Source organism: Schistocerca cancellata, chromosome 12 (genome assembly GCF_023864275.1).
Source record: "Schistocerca cancellata isolate TAMUIC-IGC-003103 chromosome 12, iqSchCanc2.1, whole genome shotgun sequence".
NCBI lineage: Eukaryota > Metazoa > Arthropoda > Insecta > Orthoptera > Acrididae > Schistocerca > Schistocerca cancellata.
In genome coordinates this window covers 33,781,407-33,796,251 of record NC_064637.1, presented here as the reverse complement: position 1 = coordinate 33,796,251, position 14,845 = coordinate 33,781,407, and the positions used below count along the sequence as shown (strand labels likewise).

Genomic DNA, 14,845 nt, shown 5'->3' with positions numbered 1-14,845 from the left:
CAAGGGATACAGTAAACCTAAAGTGAAGCATCGGAATCTAAAACTGGTCTCACAGGAAAGGCTCAAATCATAGACGGAAAGAAAACTCAGTCTTCTTGTACTTAAGTCGGCATTGTGCCTTTTGTATTTAATTCCAATGCAATTTCTGTGTTTCATCGTCAAAGTGAAGGTCCAAGGGATACAGTAAACCTGCAGTTGTGCATCGGAATCTAAAACTAGTGACACAGGAAAGGCTCAAAACATAGACACTAAGAAAAGTCAGTCTTCTTGTACTTAAGTCGACATTATGCCTTTTGTATTTAATTCCGATGCAATTTATGTGTTTCGTCGTCAAAGTGAAGGTCCAAGGGATACAGTAAACCTGCAGTTGTGCATCGGAATCTAAAACTAGTGACACAGGAAAGGCTCAAAACATAGACACTAAGAAAAGTCAGTCTTCTTGTACTTAAGTCGACATTGTGCCTTTTGTATTTAATTCCGATGCAATTTATGTGTTTCGTCGTCAAAGTGAAGGTCCAAGGGATACAGTAAACCTGCAGTTGTGCATCGGAATCTAAAACTGGTGATACAGGAAAGCCTCAAAACATAGACACTAAGAAAAGTCAGTCTTCTTGTACTTAAGTCGGCATTGTGCATTTTGTATTTAATTCCGATGTAATTTTTGTGTTTCATCGTCAAAGCGAAGGTCCAAGGGATACAGTAAACCTGAAGTGAAGCATCGGAATCTAAAACTGGTCTCACAGGAAAGGCTCAAATCACAGACGGTAAGAAAACTCAGTCTTCTTGTACTTAAGTCGGCATTGTGCCTTTTGTATTTAATTCCAATGCAATTTCTGTGTTTCATTGTCAAAGTGAAGGTCCAAGGGATACAGTAAACCTGCAGTTGTGCATCGGAATCTAAAACTAGTGACACAGGAAAGGCTCAAAACATAGACACTAAGAAAAGTCAGTCTTCTTGTACTTAAGTCGACATTGTGCCTTTTGTATTTAATTCCGATGCAATTTATGTGTTTCATCGTCAAAGTGAAGGTCCAAGGGATACAGTAAACCTGCAGTTGTGCATCGGAATCTAAAACTAGTGACACAGGAAAGGCTCAAAACATAGACACTAAGAAAAGTCAGTCTTCTTGTACTTAAGTCGACATTGTGCCTTTTGTATTTAATTCCGATGCAATTTATGTGTTTCATCGTCAAAGTGAAGGTCCAAGGGATACAGTAAACCTGCAGTTGTGCATCGGAATCTAAAACTAGTGACACAGGAAAGGCTCAAAACATAGACACTAAGAAAAGTCAGTCTTCTTGTACTTAAGTCGGCATTGTGCCTTTTGTATTTAATTCCGATGCAATTTATGTGTTTCGTCGTCAAAGTGAAGGTCCAAGGGATACAGTAAACCTGCAGTTGTGCATCGGAATCTAAAACTAGGGACACAGGAAAGGCTCAAAACATAGACACTAAGAAAAGTCAGTCTTCTTGTACTTAAGTCGGCATTGTGCCTTTTGTATTTAATTCCGATGCAATTTATGTGTTTCGTCGTCAAAGTGAAGGTCCAAGGGATACAGTAAACCTGCAGTTGTGCATCGGAATCTAAAACTAGTGACACAGGAAAGGCTCAAAACATAGACACTAAGAAAAGTCAGTCTTCTTGTACTTAAGTCGACATTGTGCCTTTTGTATTTAATTCCGATGCAATTTATGTGTTTCGTCGTCAAAGTGAAGGTCCAAGGGATACAGTAAACCTGCAGTTGTGCATCGGAATCTAAAACTAGTGACACAGGAAAGGCTCAAAACATAGACACTAAGAAAAGTCAGTCTTCTTGTACTTAAGTCGACATTGTGCCTTTTGTATTTAATTCCGATGCAATTTATGTGTTTCATCGTCAAAGTGAAGGTCCAAGGGATACAGTAAACCTGCAGTTGTGCATCGGAATCTAAAACTAGTGACACAGGAAAGGCTCAAAACATAGACACTAAGAAAAGTCAGTCTTCTTGTACTTAAGTCGACATTGTGCCTTTTGTATTTAATTCCGATGCAATTTATGTGTTTCATCGTCAAAGTGAAGGTCCAAGGGATACAGTAAACCTGCAGTTGTGCATCGGAATCTAAAACTAGTGACACAGGAAAGGCTCAAAACATAGACACTAAGAAAAGTCAGTCTTCTTGTACTTAAGTCGGCATTGTGCCTTTTGTATTTAATTCCGATGCAATTTATGTGTTTCGTCGTCAAAGTGAAGGTCCAAGGGATACAGTAAACCTGCAGTTGTGCATCGGAATCTAAAACTAGTGACACAGGAAAGGCTCAAAACATAGACACTAAGAAAAGTCAGTCTTCTTGTACTTAAGTCGACATTGTGCCTTTTGTATTTAATTCCGATGCAATTTATGTGTTTCGTCGTCAAAGTGAAGGTCCAAGGGATACAGTAAACCTGCAGTTGTGCATCGGAATCTAAAACTAGTGACACAGGAAAGGCTCAAAACATAGACACTAAGAAAAGTCAGTCTTCTTGTACTTAAGTCGACATTGTGCCTTTTGTATTTAATTCCGATGCAATTTATGTGTTTCATCGTCAAAGTGAAGGTCCAAGGGATACAGTAAACCTGCAGTTGTGCATCGGAATCTAAAACTAGTGACACAGGAAAGGCTCAAAACATAGACACTAAGAAAAGTCAGTCTTCTTGTACTTAAGTCGACATTGTGCCTTTTGTATTTAATTCCGATGCAATTTATGTGTTTCATCGTCAAAGTGAAGGTCCAAGGGATACAGTAAACCTGCAGTTGTGCATCGGAATCTAAAACTAGTGACACAGGAAAGGCTCAAAACATAGACACTAAGAAAAGTCAGTCTTCTTGTACTTAAGTCGACATTGTGCCTTTTGTATTTAATTCCGATGCAATTTATGTGTTTCATCGTCAAAGTGAAGGTCCAAGGGATACAGTAAACCTGCAGTTGTGCATCGGAATCTAAAACTAGTGACACAGGAAAGGCTCAAAACATAGACACTAAGAAAAGTCAGTCTTCTTGTACTTAAGTCGACATTGTGCCTTTTGTATTTAATTCCGATGCAATTTATGTGTTTCATCGTCAAAGTGAAGGTCCAAGGGATACAGTAAACCTGCAGTTGTGCATCGGAATCTAAAACTAGTGACACAGGAAAGGCTCAAAACATAGACACTAAGAAAAGTCAGTCTTCTTGTACTTAAGTCGACATTGTGCCTTTTGTATTTAATTCCGATGCAATTTCTGTGTTTCATCGTCAAAGTGAATGTCCAAGGGAGACAGTAAACCTGCAGTTGTGCATCGGAATCTAAAACTGGGTGACACAGGGAAGGCTCGAAACATAGACACTAAGAAAAGCCAGTCTTCTTGTACTTGTGCTGTTATTCAATTCTTGTGTGCAGAAAGAGAAACCGTGGTGAACATCGATAAACGTTTGTGTGCAATGTATGGCGATGCTGCAGTTTACGGTAGTTGGGCGATGGGTAAATAAAGTCACAGCCTCAGGAGATGCAGACACAGAGCCCCACGGTCAGCCACGCTTGGGACGTCCTCTGACAGCCACTGCTCCAGATGTGCTGAATGGTGCGGATGTCTTTATTCGTGCCGACGGGCGCGTCACAACTCGACAATTAGCTCACTGGAAGTGCGTCTGCAATGATGGAGACTCTCAGATATCCAAAGAGATGTTCACGATGGGTTCCACGAATGTTCATGGCACACCACAAGATTTAAAGAAAGGCCGTTCCATCTGAATTCTTGGAGCGTTTTGAGACGGACAGAGAGAGATTCTCTACGGGGAACGCACTTTGAAGATGTCGAGAGTGTCAGTCATGCACTGAAAATATGGCTACGCCTACAGGACAAGAGCTTTTACCAGCAGGCAATACATGCTCTTCCACAACGTTGGCGTACGGCCATAGAACGTTATGGAGACTACGTAGAAAAGGAGGACACGGACAACACATGTTGATGTATATATTGTCACCAAATTCTGACTCTTAACAATAAATATGTTGTGAGAAAAAAAAAATTGGGGCATTACTTATTGAACGACCCTCTTAGATTTACTACAAGTAAACTTTTTACCGTTTCAAAAATTGTGAAGTGAGGGGAGTGTTTCGAAATATATCAAAACGTTTAAAGATGTGATTGCGCAATTGTAAAGTACATTGGCAACGATGGAAGTTATGTGTCGACATTTTTGTTATATCGACTACTGTTTCGACGATGTGTGCTCAGAAAGATAACAACCGCGCTTTCTTCGGGACGGTTTTCACTTCAACGGCCGTATGGGCACGTATAAAAAATACGTGTGTAATGTTTTGACATAGACTACTACTCTTAGGCGCCTTGGTACGGTCCGTACGGCTCCTCCCGTAGGAAAAAAATGGTTCAAATGGCTCTGAGCACTATGGGACTATGGTCATCAGTCCCCTAGAACTTAGAACTACTTAAACCTAACTAACCTAAGGACAGCACACAACACCCAGCCATCACGAGGCAGAGAAAATCCCTGACTCCGCCGGGAATCGAACCCGGGAACCCGGGCGTGGGAAGCGAGAACGCTACCTCCCGTAGGAGGTTCGAGTCCTCCCCCGGGCATAGGTGTGTGTGTGTTGTCCACAGCGTAAGTTAGTTTAAGTTGGATTAAGGAGTGTGTAGACTTAGGGACCGATGATATAAGTCGGCCGCTGTGGCCGAGCGGTTCTATGCGCTTCAGTCCGGAACCGCGCTGCTGCCACGGTCGCAGGTTCGAATCCTGCCTGGGGCATGGATGTGTGTGATGTCCTTAGGTTAGTTAGGTTTAAGTAGTTCTAAGTCTAGGGGACTGATGACCTTAGATGTTGAGTCCCATAGTGCTCAGAGCAATTTGAACCATTTTCGATTACCTAAGTAGTTTGGTCCCATAAGACCTTACGAGAAATTTCCAGAGAGGTACTACATATTCGAATTGTATCGGAATCGGCGAATGACACTTGGGATGTGTCACTTGTCAGTACGGGAATAAAACGCCAGGGACGAAGCAGTAGACTCACTTCCCTCGAATGCTCCACCGAGACAAGAAAACATACTGCGCAAAGGAGGCTTAAGGGAGCGAGGGGAAGGACTGTACTTTCCTGCTGGCAGTCCGCCCCTCGGAGAACGTCTTCGTGGCCCTTGCCGCAGCCGCTGACGGAGATGCAGAAAGCTGCGAGAAAGCACGCCTCAGGGCCGTGCTTAAGATCAATGAGCACGCGCAGCCAGCAGTGTAGTCGCATCGGCGCCGTACAAAGCGACTGCCCGGAGCGCCAACTTAACCTTCAGGGGTAAACACGAGGGCGGGACGGCGTGGCGCAGCTTTCGTAACCCCGAGGCTCTCAACTGCTCGCCCGCAAAGTGGCACAAGGCGAGATTCCTCGTATAGCAGTGTGCACAACCACTCGTCCACATTTCAGTCAGTGAGTGGACGGATGAGGGGAGACACCGCCATTTACAACTGAACCTACTGGGTGATGAAGACGTCAGTATAAATTTGAAAATTAAAAACCACGGTATAATCTAGACAGAGAGATAAAAATTGACACACATACTTGGAATGACATGGGGTTTTATTAGAACCAAAAAAAAAAAAAAACAAAGTTCACAAAATGTCCGACAAATGGCGCTAGACAGCAAAATGTCAGTGGGTGCGCATGACAATCGTGTATAAAAGGAGCTGTAATGAGAGAGAGAATCAGATGCGCCAGCAGTCGCAGCATGTTGACCTCACCTGAAAAGACGCCTTTAGTGAAGTTGTATTATCAGAATGCGGAATGTGCTAGTTCAGCGTTGCGATCCCATTGCCATAGGAAGGGGATTCGAACGGGTAAAGGACCGTTGACAAATGCAGATGTGGCGAGAATGATTTCGAAGTTCGAAGCCACGGGTTGTTGAGGCGATAGACCCCGTAGTGGCCTACCGAGCACAAGGCGTGATGCTGCTGAGACAGTTCAGGACGAAATGGAGACTGTAGCGGGTTCGTCTATGCACGGGGAAGTCAGCGCTCGTGCAGTCGCACGTCGCACCGGCATTCCATACACTACTGTTTGGTTGGCACTGAGGCGTACCCTTCTATGCTATCCGTACAAAATCCATCGGCATCACGAGCTGTTACCTGACGATTTAGTGAAGCGGAGGGCATTTGCGGCGCGGGCGTTTCAAAAGATGGCGGAAGATGACGATTGGGTGAGTAACGTGTTGTGGACCGACGAAGCTCATTTCACGCTCCGAGGGTCTGTCAACGCCCACAACTGCAGAATTTGGGCTACCGAAAATCCTAGAACTGTTGTGGAAACTCCATTGCACGATGAGAAAGTCACGGTATGCATTGGATATACCACATCTACCGTTATCGGGCCTTTTTTCTTCAAGGAAATGCGTGATTCTGGTTTTGTAACTGCTACCGTGACTGGTGAGAGGTACGCCGATATGTTACTGAATCGCATCATCCCCAGCCTGGCTGATAAACATCTGCTGGAACGTACAATGTTTATGCAGGATGGCGCTCCACCCCATATTGCTAGACGCGTGAAAGATCTCTTGCGCGCGTCGTTTGGTGGTGATCGTGTGCTCAGCCGCCACTTTCGTCATGCTTGGCCTCCCAGGTCCCCAGACCTCAGTCCGCGCGATTATTGGCTTTGGGGTTACCTGAAGTCGCAAGTGGATCGTGATAGACCGACATCTCTAGGGATGCTGAAAGACAACATCCGACCCCAATGCCTCACCATAACTCCGGACACGCTTTACAGTGCTGTTCACAACATTATTCCTCGACTACAGCTATTGTCGAGGAATGATGGTGGACATATTGAGCATTTCCTGCAAAGAACATCATCTTTGCTTTCTCTTACTTTAAGCTAATTATTCCTATTCTGATCAGATGAAGCGCCATCTATCGGACATTTTTTGAACTTTTGTATTTTTTTGGTTCTAATAAAACCCCATGTCATTCCAAGCATGTGTGTCAACTTGTATCTCTCTATCTACATTATTCCGGGATTTATTCAGTTTTCAAATCTATACTGACTTTTTGATCACGCGGTACACACACATCTATACTCTGCAAGAGGCTGCGAAGTGCTTGGAAGAGGGTATTCCCCGTGGCACCGTATATAAAAGGGCTTCGTTCCGTTCTCGTATAGCGCGCGGGTAGTGTGACTGGTACGGCATCAGCACCTACACTGGCGTGACAAAAGTCATGGGAGCGCGATATGCACGTATACAGATGGCGGTAGTAACGTATACACAAGGTATAAAAGACCAGTCCATTGGCGGAGCTGTCATATGTACTCAGGGGATTCATGTGAAAAGGCTTCCGACGTGATTACGGCCGCATCCTTAGGGAATTCAATATTTCGAGATACACAGTGTCAAGAGCGTGCCGAGAATACCAAATTTCAGGCACCACATCCCACTAAACTCTGTGGCCAACAGTCTTCACTTAAGCCGGCCGCTGTGGCCGAGCGGTTCTAGGCGCTTCAGTCTGGAACCGCGCGACCTTTACGGTCGCAGGTTCGAATCCTGCCTAGGGCGTGGATGTGTGTGACGTCAGGTTAGTTAGGTGTAAGTAGTTCTAAGTTCTAGGGGACTGATGACCTCAGATGTTGAGTCCCATAGTGCTCAGAGCCATTTAAACCATTCTTCACTTAACCCGCGTCCTTCCATCCTGATTTAGTTTCACAAGCTGCTACACGGTCGCGAATTGAACAGTGACCCGAAATTAGAATGAATTTACCTTACTTCACGTCTATGGTCATCTATGGTCACAAATTTTTATGTCATCACACTACCAGTTTCGGTCTATAATGACTATCTTCAGATCTATTGTTTTGAACAGTAGTTCTGCTGACAAGATGACTCTTGTGTATACCATTATTTATATATGTTTCAAATGGACACAACCCCCTCAAATGGTTCAAATGGTTCTGAGCACTATGGGACTTAACATCTAAGGTCATCAGTCGCCTAGAACTTAGAACTACTTAAACCTAACTAACCTAAGGACATCACACACATCCATGCCCGAGGCAGGATTCGAACCTGCGACCGTAGCAGCAGTGCGCGTTCTGGACTGAAGCGCATAGAACCGCTCGGCCACAACGGTCGACTATATATGTTTGACGATGCCACTATGGCTCCAGTATATTAGGACACGTTTTTATAAAATAGATCTGAAGATGGTCATTACTGGCCGTAACCGGTAGTCTCATGACATAAAAATTTGTGACCATAGGCGTCAAGTAAACGAAATTCATCCTGATTTAGGTTTTTCGTGATTTCCCTGCACCACGTCTGGCAAATTCCGGGGTGGTTCGTCTGAAAAGGCACGGCCGATTACCTTCCCCAGTCTTCCCCAATACGATGGAATCGATGAGCTCGCTGTTTGCTCCCCTCGCCCAAATCAACCAACCGACCAGCCTTCTACATCTACATCTACATCCATACTCCGCAAGCCACCTGACGGTGTGTGGCGGAGGGTACCTTGAGTACCTCTATCGGTTCTCCCTTCTATTCCAGTCTCGTATTGTTCGTGGAAAGAAGGATTGTCGGTATGCCTCTGTGTGGGCTCTAATCTCTCTGATTTTATCCTCATGGTCTCTTCGCGAGATATACGTAGGAGGGAGCAATATACTGCTTGACTCTTCGGTGAAGGTATGTTCTCGAAATTTTGACAAAAGCCCGTACCGAGCTACTGAGCGTCTCTCCTGCAGAGTCTTCCACTGGAGTTTATCTATCATCTCCGTAACGCTTTCGCGATTACTAAATGATCCTGCAACGAAGCGCGCTGCTCTCCGTTGGATCTTCTCTATGTCTTGTATCAACCCTATCTGGTACGGATCCCACACTGCTGAGCAGTATTCAAGCACTGGGCGAACAAGCGTACTGTAACCTACTTCCTTTGTTTTCGGATTGCATTTCCTTAGGATTCTTCCAATGAATCTCAGTCTGGCATCTGCTTTACCGACGATCAACATTATATGATCATTCCATTTTAAATCACTCCTAATGCGTACTCCCAGATAATTTATGGTATTAACTGCTTCCAGTTGCTGACCTGCTATTTCGTAGCTAAATGATAAAGGATCTTATCTTTCTGTGTATTCGCAGCACATTACACTTGTCTACATTGAGATTCAATTGCCATTCCCTGCACCATGCGTCAATTCGCTGCAGATCCTCCTGCATTTCAGTACAATTTTCCATTGTTACAACCTCTCGATACACCACAGCATCATCTGCAAAAAGCCTCAGTGAACTTCCGATGTCATCCACCAGGTCATTTATGTATATTGTGAATAGCAACGGTCCTATGACACTCCCCTGCGGCACACCTGAAATCACTCTTACTTCGGAGGACTTCTCTCCATTGAGAATGACATGCTGCGTCCTGTTATCTAGGAACTCCTCAATCCAATCACACAATTGGTCTGATAGTCCATATGCTCTTACTTCGTTCATTAAACGACTGTGGGGAACTGTATCGAACGCCTTGCGGAAGTCAAGAAACACGGCATCTACCTGTGAACCCGTGTCTATGGCCCTCTGAGTCTCGTGGACGAATAGCGCGAGCTGGGTTTCACATGACCGTCTTTTTCGAAACCCATGCTGATTCCTACAGAGTAGATTTCTAGTCTCCAGAAAAGTCATTATACTCGAACACAATACGTGTTCCAAAATTCTACAACTGATCGACGTTAGAGATATAGGTCTATAGTTCTGCACATCTGTTCGACGTCCCTTCTTGAAAACGGGTATGACCTGTGCCCTTTTCCAATCCTTTGGAACGCTACGCTCTTCTAGAGACCTACGGTACACCGCTGCAAGAAGGGGGGCAAGTTCCTTCGCGTACTCTGTGTGAAATTGAACTGGTATCCCATCAGGTCCAGAGGCCTTTCCTCTTTTGAGCGATTTTAATTGTTTCTCTATCCCTCTGTCGTCTATTTCGATATCTACCATTTTGTCATCTGTGCGACAATCTAGAGAAGGAACTACAGTGCAATCTTCCTCTGTGAAACAACTTTGGAAAAAGACATTTAGTATTTCGGCCTTTAGTCCGTCATCCTCTGTTTCAGTACCATCTCGGTCACAGATTGTCTGGACATTTTGTTTTGATCCACCTACCGCTTTGACATAAGACCAGGAACACCTGCATTTGCGTAAATTTACCAGTGCTACGAGGCAAGCAACACTGCGACAATAACCGCAGAATTGAATGTCGGATGGGCGATGAACGTATCGGGTAGGACAGTGCGGCGAAATTTGGCGTCAATGGGTTATGGCAGGAGACGACTGACGCGAGTGCGACAGTTAGACAGCACGACATCGCCTGTGGCGCCTCTCCTGGGCTGGTGACCATAGCGGGTGGACCCCACACGACTGGAAACCCTTGGCCTGGTCAGGTAAGTCCCGATCTCAGTTGGTAGGGATCGAGTGTGGCGCAGACCCCACGAAGCCGTGGAGCCAAGTTGTCAACAAGGCGCTGTGCGAGCTGGTGACGGCTCCGTAATGGTGTGGGGCGTGTTTACACAGAATCGAGTGGATCCTCTGGTCAAAGTGAATCGATAATTGACTGAAAATGGATATGTTCGGCTACTTACAGAGCACTTGCAGCCATTCGTGGAATTCAAACTCTTAAACAAAGATGGAACTTTTATGGATGACAATGCGACATGTCACTTGGCCATAATTCTTGGCAAGTGGTTTGGAGATTATTCTGGACAGTTGGAGCAAATGATTTGGCCACCCATCCAGTATTTATGGGGCATAATCGAGAGGTCTGTTCGTGCACAAAATCCTGCACCAGCAACAGTTTCGGAATTATGGACGCCTATAGAGGCAGTATGGTTCAGTATTACTGCAGGGGACTTATTACGTCGAGTTGCTGCACTGTGCCGCGAAAAGGAGGTCCGACACCGTGTTAGGAGGTATCCCGTGACTTTTGTCACCTCAGTCAAGTGCTGCTCCAAGGAGACGGTTCCCAGTAGTTCGTGATGGCTGAGCATGTCTAAGACGTGCCCGGATTTCGTCGCTGGATGAAGTTCGGTCACCCACCGCTCCTCGCTCAATGCGTTTATCTGGACGTGACTCTGTATTACGAGGGGCTCCAGAAACTGGTCTGCAGGTGTGGGACTGTCTCATAGACCAGTTTTGAAAGCAGTGATACGTAACGTGCCCAACACGTGCAACAATCCATCTTAACATCCATCCATATTCCCGCAGCCCCACAGTGCGACCGTTCAAATGCCTGAAGGCGTTCAACACGAATACACACTCGTTGATGACGCATGGCACAGCACACCCTAGAGTTAACATTCCAGACACTTTTCAGCTCAAAACTCAGCTACAGTTACTGCCTGCAGAGTCAAAACAAGAGAGTGCACAGACGAGCCTACTGAGAGCCATATGGTCGCCAATGACCGTGACACACGAATCACTTACACTAATTCTTACACTACAACACCTCAGTATAGACATCTTATGCCCTGGTGCCACTCAATATAGACCACGAGGGTCCTGCATTATTTCCTTCGGTTAGCGTATTAGTTTTGTTTAAAAACAGTCTTGGTTGCAATTAGTTTTTTATTTTGCAACGACGCGTTTCGCCTTATTTAGGCATCTTCAGGTTTTCTACATAGAAAACAGAGAACAAATACATCTATTTAAGAATCGCGATCGCGTTGTGCTTACCACCTGAGCCCCCATCTTACTCTGTTACTCGCTCCTGTGAACGGGAACGCGTTATGCAGATCTTGGTGGCTCTCGCGTCCATCTAGAAAAGGTAATGATTTTACTATTTCATATTTCTAGTTTTTTACTGAGTTTAACGAAGGCGAAGTTGGCCTGATATACAGGCTTATTACAAATGACTGAAGCGATTTCACAGCTCTACAATAACTTTATTATTTGAGATATTTTCAAAATGCTTTGCACACACATACAAAAACTCAAAAAAATTTTTAGGTATTCACAAATGTTCGACATGTGCCCCTTTAGTGATTCAGCAGACATCAAGCCGATAATCAAGTTCCTCCCACACTCGGCGCAGCATGTCCCCATCAATGAGTTCGAAAGCATCGTTGATGTGAGCTCACAGTTCTGGCACGTTTCTTGGTAGAGGATGTTTAAACATTGAATCTTTCACATAACCCCACAGAAAGAAATCGCATGGGGTTAAGTCGGGAGAGCGTGGAGGCCATGACATGAATTGCTGATCATGATCTCCACCACGACCGATCCATCGGTTTTCCAATCTCCTGTTTAAGAAATGGCGAACATCATGATGGAAGTGCGGTGGAGCACCATCCTGTTGAAAGATGAAGTCGGCGCTGTCGGTCTCCAGTTGTGCCATGAGCCAATTTTCCGCGGGCTACGCGTGAAACTTGCCCGCACGCGTTCAACCGTTTCTTCGCTCACTGCAGGCCGACCCGTTGATTTCCCCTTACAGAGGCATCCAGAAGCTTTAAACTGCGCATACCATCGCCGAATGGAGTTAGCAGTTGGTGGATCTTTGTTGAACTTCGTCTTGAAGTGTCGTTGCACTGTTATGACTGACTGATGTGAGTGCATTTCAAGCACGACATACGCTTTCTCGGCTCCTGTCACCATTTTGTCTCACTGCGCTCTCGAGCGCTCTGACGGCAGAAACCTGAAGTGCGGCTTCAGCCGAACAAAACTTTATGAGTTTTTCTACGTATCTGTAGTGTGTCGTGACCATATGTCAATGAATGGAGCTACAGTGAATTTATGAAATCGCTTCAATCATTTGTAATAGCCCTGTATTCGCCGATGCCCTTTGGCTACACTGACTATTCTTCTAATAAATACCAAGTTAAGGTATTTGCTCTTTCAATAGTTGTTCTGTTTATACATGCTTATAGGTTATCCAAGTCTGCACAACGCGATAGCGATTCTTAAATAGATGCATTTGTTCTCTGTTTTCTATGTAAATAACCTAAAGATGTCTAAATAAGGCGAAACGAGTTGTTGAAAAATAAAAAACTAAAATTGCAACCAAGACTGTTTTTAACCGAACTGTTAAGCACTGGTTTGCTGTATGCCACATATGGATTGGAAGAATTTCTAGCGTATTAGTTTATTATCAGCAGTGTGTAGTAGCAAAGTCTTGGCCGTTTCTGTCAGCTCATCTACCGTCGGAATGCCGACCACAGAGTGGACAAGCGATGGAAGACTCCAGTAGTGGTGGCCGCTGTCGAAACAGCTGCGTGATGAGGCGTTTCCCAACAGCCGCGTCACGCAGTCTGTGCTTGTTCGTGAAATGCCAGTCACCGCGTTTGGAAGGATAATAGCTACGCCAGGTGAAGGACGGATCGGCAATCCGTCATCATCAGCTCTGACCAGCAGCGTTCCGCCCACTGACCTTTCGCGTAGAGCGAAGCTCACCGAATGACTGGGCACTAGCACATGGGCGTTTCAAAGAACCACTCCAACCAACCACTTGTAGTAGTAGTATGGTATTCTGCCTTACGGCAGGTCTTGTCATGGGTTAAGCCTGTTCCACTTTTGTCTGTCCATAGCCAGTCTTTTCATTTCTGATTATTTGCCTCCTTTGATATTGTCCAGCATTCGATATCTTCTTTTCCCTCTTCCCCTTTTTCTTCCACCATTCCTTCTATTCCTTCCTTCAATAAACAGTCCCTTCTCAAACAATGTCCAGTGCAGTTCCGTTTTCTCTTTCTGATGACTTTCAGCATGTTTCTTTCTTCTCCAACTCTTCTTAATACTTCTTAACTCCTTACTCGGTCTTCCCATTTCACTTTTTCCATTCTTCTCCATATCTACATCTCTATGCCTCCAATCTTCTTTCATCTCCGCACCATATAGTGCAACGCTCCAGATGTAACATTTGGCAAGTCTTTTCCTCAGATCTTTGTTAAGTTGTCCGCAAAGTAATTTCTGTTTCCTCTTGAATCCTTCTTTTGCCATTGCAATTCTTTTCCTAATTTCTGTTGAGCAACACATATCATCCATTATTACACATCCCAAGTAATTGAAGTTATTCACTTGCTCTATAGCCTCTCCCCCTATTTTCGTACGGCATTTTCTCCCCTTTCCTCCAATTACCATGCTTTCCGTTTTCTTCTTGTTAATCTTCATTCCATATTCTTCTAATTTTGTGTTTAGATCATCTAACATTTGTTCCATGTCTGTTGCACTCTCTGCCATCACAACCATGTCGTCTGCAAATGTTATACACTCCACTCTCCGACCCCCTATACAAACTCCTCTCCTTCCATCAAAACTTTCACTAATTCCGAGTCTGCTGAATCTTCCGCTTATCATTCCAACGAGCCGACCTTATGGAGTGGCCATTTCTGCTTTCCTTGCACGAGGGACATTTTATAAGTAATGCACAGGTTGATAATGCTGGCAATTTTTTGATACAACAACAATGAAAACTACGAATTCCTCACTTGTGCCAACCCCTTCGTCTCAGAGAGTTAATTACAGCCTATTTCTTCAATTATCTGCTGGTTGCATTCCAATCTCTGTCTTCCACTACAGATTTTACCGTCTACAGCTCCCTGTAGTACCCTGGAAGTTAATCCCTTATGTCTTACCAAATGTTCTACATTCCTGACCCATCTCGTCGCCACTGTTTTCCATATATTCCTTTCCCTACCTATTAAGCAGATGTAGCCGCCAGCTTGAGAAGAAGTATGTGTTTTTATTTTTCGCTATGTACCCTAACATAAAATTGGCGAGAGATAAAAACGGACTCTGCTATGACTGTTGAACACCAGACGCCGTACTTCAAGATGGACCGTAGTACAGTTTCACGTTGGGTTAATCCTTTTCGAACCTCACGAA

At 44.7% G+C, this 14,845-nt stretch overlaps 1 protein-coding gene across 1 annotated transcript in view; it reads right to left on the bottom strand.

Moving 5' to 3' along the window:
• The window catches only part of LOC126109421 (phospholipase A2), an 83,676-nt gene extending 78,420 nt beyond the window's left edge, over positions 1-5,256 (bottom strand). The window contains exon 1 of the mRNA XM_049914456.1: positions 5,112-5,256. Within this exon, the coding sequence (XP_049770413.1) occupies positions 5,112-5,256 (145 nt within the window). The remainder of the gene's footprint in view (positions 1-5,111) is intronic.
• Between the last annotated feature and the right edge of the window lie 9,589 nt (positions 5,257-14,845).